General features: G+C 37.8%; 1 protein-coding gene across 2 annotated transcripts in view; it reads right to left on the minus strand.

Annotated features, from left to right (window-relative positions):
- Positions 1-7,139, minus strand: part of LOC106869528 (MAP kinase-interacting serine/threonine-protein kinase 1) — a 21,725-nt gene that overhangs the window by 8,334 nt on the left and 6,252 nt on the right. Inside the window, exons 1-2 of one of the 2 annotated variants that reach the window (XM_052976164.1) lie at positions 3,720-4,050; positions 966-1,164 (exon numbers count right to left, since the gene is read on the minus strand). In XM_052976164.1, coding sequence (XP_052832124.1) covers positions 966-1,164; positions 3,720-3,920 — 400 coding nt within the window. In that variant the 5' untranslated portion in view covers positions 3,921-4,050. Of the gene's footprint in view, positions 1-965; positions 1,165-3,719; positions 4,051-7,139 lie in introns of those variants that run through there. The other variant, XM_014915301.2, reaches the window with a different exon arrangement.

The following is a 7,139-nucleotide window of genomic DNA, read 5'->3' on the forward strand; positions in this document are numbered from 1 at the left end:
AAAAAAAAAAACTATAAAAACAGGTAAAGATGGCTGCTAAAAGAGGTGAAGAAAATTTTCAGTAAAAGCTTAAGCTTGCTCTTCACAAACTATTCTGGAGCTAAAAGTTTCAGATGTCACAACTACGTAGTTTGATGTTTAGACACTCACCCTCTTTGATGCATAGAGGTAGGCATATATATATATATATATATATATATATATATATATAGCCGAAATGAAATGAGCAGCTCCTCTCTCTCTCTGCTATGCTGGTTGGGCTATAAAGACTGCTAGACTTGTAGCTGTTTTAGCTGCAGTACACAAATAGATTCCACACAAAAATATTATTAACAACACTTTTTGTGTAAAGAGGAGTGGATATATAAAAATGACTAAACTCTCTCTAATGTATCTGGTTCAATTTAGTGGGATGAAAGACTTGACACCTAAATATAGGTAACTAAAAAGGTTTGTATCAAAGAGGGCTTTAGACCATACAAACCCACTTTCTCAAAAACTCGTGTCCAATCTACATGTCAATAAAATGGAAAAACAGACATAAAAGCAACAAAGAGAAAACTCAAATAACAAGTACATTCAATTTCGCTGTGCAAACAGACCCCGTATTTAAAATGCAGGGTTCTCTCAGCAGAACAAACTGAAGAACAATATACATTTTATCTGACCCAATTTGTCCAATGCAATAAGCAAAAGGCAGTTTTTTTTTTCTCCTTTTTTGCCTCATTTGCATAACAGCACTTTCATTGGGGACCTATGATTAAGAACTGAGATTGCAATGTTTGTGAATGGTCATTCTTTTGGTTACTGTCTTTGTAAAATCCCATCAAGTTTAGTAAGAACCTCTTGGTTAATATTCCAGCTGCACAGCGAAGTTAAATGTATGTTTATTGCATCACATTATTTACATTTTATATATATATATATAAATTGAAATCACCATGGTAGTATAAATTATAACTCACCTAAAAAATTAGCTGCTCTAATTGCTGCCCTCTTTTTCTTCTTCTTGCTGTTATTTCTGGTAACCAAATTAGGTTCGTTGCAGTCGGTGTCAGCCTCAACATTGTGCATTAACTGCACCCCATCGAGGGTGATGCTGTTGTCCAACATCAGACTATTTGGCCGTTCAATAAAACTAATTGGTTTAGGTTGAATCTCAAGCTGAAAAAAATCAAAAACGAAAGACATTTTAGCTGCAATAACCTAAGCAGACATGTATAGACATCAGTTAGATGTTGCACTAAATATACAAAACAATCATTGTTTGCTTGGGCTGCAAACACACAAGGTGTTCTTCACTTAGTTGTGTGACACCAAATCCACATGGTGTTCTTTGCTTAGTTGTGCAATACCAAATTTGCCTGGTTCTCTGCTGCAATACCAAACATGCAAGGTATCAGACGGAGGTATCAGACCAAACATGCAAGGTATCAGGCTGATACACGCACAACTTAGTGGACACATTTGTGGAAAGATATTGGCAGCCAACATATGATGATGGTAACAGATCAGATGTTACTGATGAACTCGTTGGGATGGGATGACATGTTGAAGATGGACAAACATGGACTCAACTCTTCCTCTCTGCTACATGTATCATATGAAGCAATGCTGATGGCCCTTTTTGTACTGACAGAAGAGATGAAATTTTGGCATACATGCACACTAATTATATCACTAGTGTAGACCAATGGTTCTTTAAAAGTCCAACATTATTTCACTCTATAAGTAGCATTTCCCATAAAAACTCAATACACTTATCTATACCAATACCTAAAAAAGCAACACATGTTGGATGGGACGGCATATGAAAATAATCCGAGTAGAATTATTACTAGCATTATTAAGGCAACAAGCAAGCACAATCATTACTATGCTGGACAAAATGCTGAGGTCATCATTTAGGGGTCAATTAAAAAAAAGTAGCAGCTGAGCAGTAGGGTCAACATACTTAACTTGCTCCCTTACCCAAAATTTCAAGCCTTATGCCTATAGTAAAATGAATTATTATTATTATAATAAATGCTTAGTAGCCTTTTGTCCTGGGTTCAAATGCCACCAAGGTCGACTTTGCCTTCCACCCTTTCGGGGTCGATAAAATAAGTACCAGCTGAGCACTGGGTTCGATTTGATTTAGCTCCTCACCTGAAATTGCTAGCCTTGTGCCAAAATTTGAAACCATTCTTTTTTATTTTTTTTGCTATTGTTGCAAAAAACAAGCACTAGGGTGTTTATTAAAAAAAAAAAAAGGGCCCATTCAATAAAAGGGTGGGACTGAATTACAAATGGTTGGAATCACAAACAAACATAACACCCACTTACATACATTGGTAGCTTCTTGCCAGAATTAACTAAATCCCCCACAAATCATAACTTTCACCGTTTTGTTGTTTTTGCCTTTAAAAAATGTCTAGTGTATATTTGCATAATGAATAAGGTCTTATCCAAGACTAAACAACAAGGCATAACAATTCACCTGCTCACCAACCTGTAATAAACCTAACAGTGAGTAAGAGAATATTTTGGACATATTTCAGTGAGGTGTACACGAAAACAAGAATGCCAAACTAGACTAGCTACGTAACATCAACATCCAGACTTTAACACTTTTACTGCTTATAGGTTTTTATTTATCACCTATAAAACTACCTAGGTAGCCCAAGGACCTGGAAAGTTCCTTGCATGAAACTGAGCACTTTGACCACTGTTTTACAGTCAACAGATAAATGTAAATATGCTCGTTCTGCTTCTTCCACCACCACCACCACCCATCTGTTTGAGTGTGTGTGGATGTTTGTTGTTTGACGTTGCAGGCAACCTTCGACGTTTTTTCTACTCACCCAAAAAAGGGTTTTTGAAAATCCTGCGGTATTGGTAGGCGATAGCATTCACCCACACAACCATGCGTCAAGACATAGATAAAGTCGCCAAGTTGAAAAGAGGACGAAATGATGTCGTCTCCTCATACTGATACTGTATTCCAAAACCGAAGGATCACCAGATTTTTCAACCCAATATTTACATTCTATTATTTATTTGTAACTTCATGTATACTTCGAGGTCCACTATTCCAAAAAAGAACGCGCGCGCGCGCGATTAGCCAACAATGTACTTATAGTAAAAACTTCGTTATATAGTTGAATATCCTAAATGTCGTGTGTGCATATAAACAAACATACCACACACTGCAGACGGAGCATTTAAAGTTTTCAAACATCAATAAATACGGATTAGCAAGCAAAAAGCAAAACCAATAGAGACGTGTGGTACTTACTAATAAATATAGCTGAGACTATATGACGCGACTCCTAATTCCTATAATGGTAACTTCTCCACGGTGACAAGCCTGCAGGGCTCTGTTGATAGAGCCATGCAGTGTAAGTAGCGTGCAAAGGGGAGGGGGAGGGAAGCACTCTTAGAGAGAGATCAGAAAGCGAGCGAGCTAGCGCGCGTGCATGAGAAAGAGAGGGGGGGAGAAAGGGAGAAAGAGAGAGTGTATGTGAGAAAGGAGGGGGTGAGAGACTATCTGCAGAGCAACTTAGGTATGATGTGAAGTATCTGGCAGGTGGAAAATAACTGAAAGCGAGAGATGATGAGATGTGAGCTAAAAAGCACAGGAGAGGACTGGTTGGTTGGCTGGCACCAATAGCAACAAGCTAGAGAGAGTTTAAGTTACCAAAATGATGCAGTTATCACCCATCACCACCGCTACTTACTATGAAAACCAACAAAGGCACGTAGAACTCTTGCAGTCGCTTAACATTCCAAAGCCTTATCTCGAGGAAATGGGCAACAACATATGAATATAAAGTACCACGGTCTTCACACTTCAAGTTTCTTCGACTTCTGTTAACCAAATCTCTTTTCACTGTATTTTCTCCTTGACTGTACAACTTAGAGTAAACCGAAGTATCCATAGTGACAAAATTATAAATAATATAACACACACACACACACACGGTACAATACAACAGCAGCAAAACCCTAAGGATATAAAATATATAATATCGGGTAAGCCAACAGAAATCTTACACACACAAGACGGAAACAACACACAACACCACACCACAAAGTCCTATTGCTATGTGAAGACAAGTCAATTTGAGAATCGGAACTGTTGGAACGGATGGGAGAATTTTGACAGTTTTTCACAGCGATTTCAAAAGCATGACAAACAACATGTGCAGTTTGAGAAGAGAAAAATCACTCACGCTCCCACTATCGTACACACTTTTACCAACAGTTAAACGCCTACATACTCAGAGTTTACAGCACCAATACAGAAGAACAAAGACTGGAAGCACGAGGTTGAAACATCGTTCACGTTTTACAAAATGTGGCTATCTTTTTAAATGTTGATTCCCTGGGTGGGGTGGAGCAGAAATTGTAAGAGTTTTGGAACAGCTGTCCATCAGAAGTCTCATGGGAAATGAATTTATGGAAATTACGATTCTGAAACAAACAAACAATTACGATTCTGAAAGAAACAAAAAAAAAACCCCATTAATAACTCTTTTTTACATTTCTGCTTCCTCCCTCCAAACGCTTCCATAACAGAGGTGCGGGACTTAGAGAAACAAACAGGTAATCAATACTCTGCTGCAAGAAATCCTATCTGTACAGCATCGACTACTATTACTATATATTACACCACCAGTATTTGTTAAAGGGTGGGTGGCAGTCGCGAAAGTGAAGGCATGTATGTATGTGTAGGTTAGAGAAGAGAGGAAAGTGGGCTTCCCGATTGGTAGTCAGGGATTTATGAGGCTCCTTGATCGGCCCGACACGGAGGTCCTCTTTTAACAGAGCAGAGGGCCATATGACCATATCCTTGTATAACTAACTACCCACACATTTTTATCTTCATATTTCTTTCCCTCATTATTCTATTTCTGTGTAAGCCCCACTGTTACCACCACCACCACTTGTGTTAGAGAAAACTGGATTTTTAATTCAAATGTTGCATTCAATCAGGTTAGATAAACCTCAATTAATCATTCTCTTATAAAGACAAATATTAAACGGATGTGAAAATATTTTTAAATTGCCCCGCAACTTTCCTGGTATTACATACAGACTTTCGATGTAATCATGAACACCGTCCCAACTACATCCTTCATATTTACCCCATGTCTCTATATACAACAGAGTCTCAGCGAGTCAGTGCCCCCCACCCAAAAAAAACAAAAAAAAAACATACCCCCTTCAAATTTATTAAACAAGAGATTAATTTGCTTAAATATAAATGGAAATATTTTTAATACCCACAACTTTGTTCGTGCACTACGTCTGGACTGAAAGGATTCTTTAACCCCCGAAATTCATATCAATAAAGTTAACAAGGCGACATATTGACAGTCAGCGGAGTGATTATAAGTATTTCGTTCAAATCACATCGACTCTACCCCTTGCTCTGCTGCCCTTCCAGATTTGATAAAATATGTTCGAGTGAAGTACAAGAGCCGATATTATTGACTATAATGTATACATACATACATACATACACGAATCCACCCATTTATATTTGTAGCCAATGAGCCCTAATGTTAGAAGACAGCAGATATATACGATATTTTATTACCTACAACTTAGCATTGAGGAACATTCCCTTCCCACAAAAGCTGTCGGCTAAAGGAGATTATGATTTCGGGCCCCACATCAGTCAAACGCCCAGTCAAGAGGGTACCAAAGAGTGCCAACTGCTACCAGAAGAAATGTTCGGGTTCTTTTTTACCCGCACTGTAAACACAGGTTTCCCCGCCACCCAACTGTAGTCATCAATAGAAGGGATACCACACTATACAACAGACATCTGGAAATGACTAACAGCCAAAGGAGATAGGAGAGCAACGAAATACAAATTTAGTTGAATGAGTCACTGGTTGTTGAGTGGAAATTTCACAAGAAAACATTAGCCTTGTGATCTGACTGGATCGATTAAGAAGAAAAAATACAGAAATAATAAAAACAACCATTTATATTGCTTTTTTGCTGTGTATATGAATGCATGTACGTGTATAAAGATGTGTATGTTGTGTTTTGCTCATTATTTTACGTTTGGACTATCTACAAGCATCCGTCACAATACGTTATAAATATTTTAACATCGAATAAACGTTTTTGTGAAGACTTTTACTCTAATAGAGTGTGATCAACGCTTATCCGGACGAGGGAACCATTACATGAGTACTGAATCAGCTAAAAACAAATGCCAAATCTCTCATCTTAAGAAAACATGTAACCAACATACTGAAACAGTCGAAAGACTAATTAGAGAAAACATAAGGTTGTGCGCGTGAGCACGTGTTTATGACTAAAAGCAACCCAAAACTGATCATCACGTTTTTATGGGACCTGCATTTTCCTTTTCCTAAAAAATACGAGGGTGCTATTTGAGGGAAATTTGAACGCTGCACCGAGCAGTCACTGGCGAAGCTTGATTGGCAGAACAAGAATGTGAGGGAGACGGTTGACCCCTCTCACCTGCAATGTCTTTTACATTCTGATATACATTTAGAAAAAAAAGGGTTAAAACTGTGACTAAATAAAGGCCTAAAAGAGCAGTGTTTAACAGGGGTACCACGAATTTTTTATTTACAAAAAAAAAGTCAACGGCGCAGTGCCCTGGACGAGGTCACAAAAATCTTAGCCCAATAATATACAAAGCCTAACTCGTCCACATGATTTTAGTGTTTACAGATATTTCAAAAAAGTAAAAATAATGTTAGTAATTCTATTCGGTCAATATCATATCTATAGCTGATCTGTCCTTGTTATCTATTTCCACAAAAAGGAAAGATTATCACAACGTCCCATTTGTTTGAATATCGTTCGTACAGCTGAAGCTGCCTAGCTAGTATAAAAAAAAAAAAGTCTTTTACAGAACCACCAATTAAACTACTGGAAATAGCTAAATCTATTATTTAAAATCACACCCTCCAACTGCCTTATGACAAGGTTTATATGACTGGATCGTCTGATCCATTTACATAGGTTAGCTCCGATGCACGACCAGTTGGAACAACGTGTAGCAAAATACAAAGGTTTTGAGAGAATCTGAATGGAGAGATATAAATAAGTAAAAAAATCTTTAAAAATCGGTGCTTCAACATCCACCCACCCAACCTCAAGTGTGT

The sequence above is a fragment of the Octopus bimaculoides genome, chromosome 23 (assembly GCF_001194135.2).
Source record: "Octopus bimaculoides isolate UCB-OBI-ISO-001 chromosome 23, ASM119413v2, whole genome shotgun sequence".
NCBI classification, from domain to species: domain Eukaryota; kingdom Metazoa; phylum Mollusca; class Cephalopoda; order Octopoda; family Octopodidae; genus Octopus; species Octopus bimaculoides.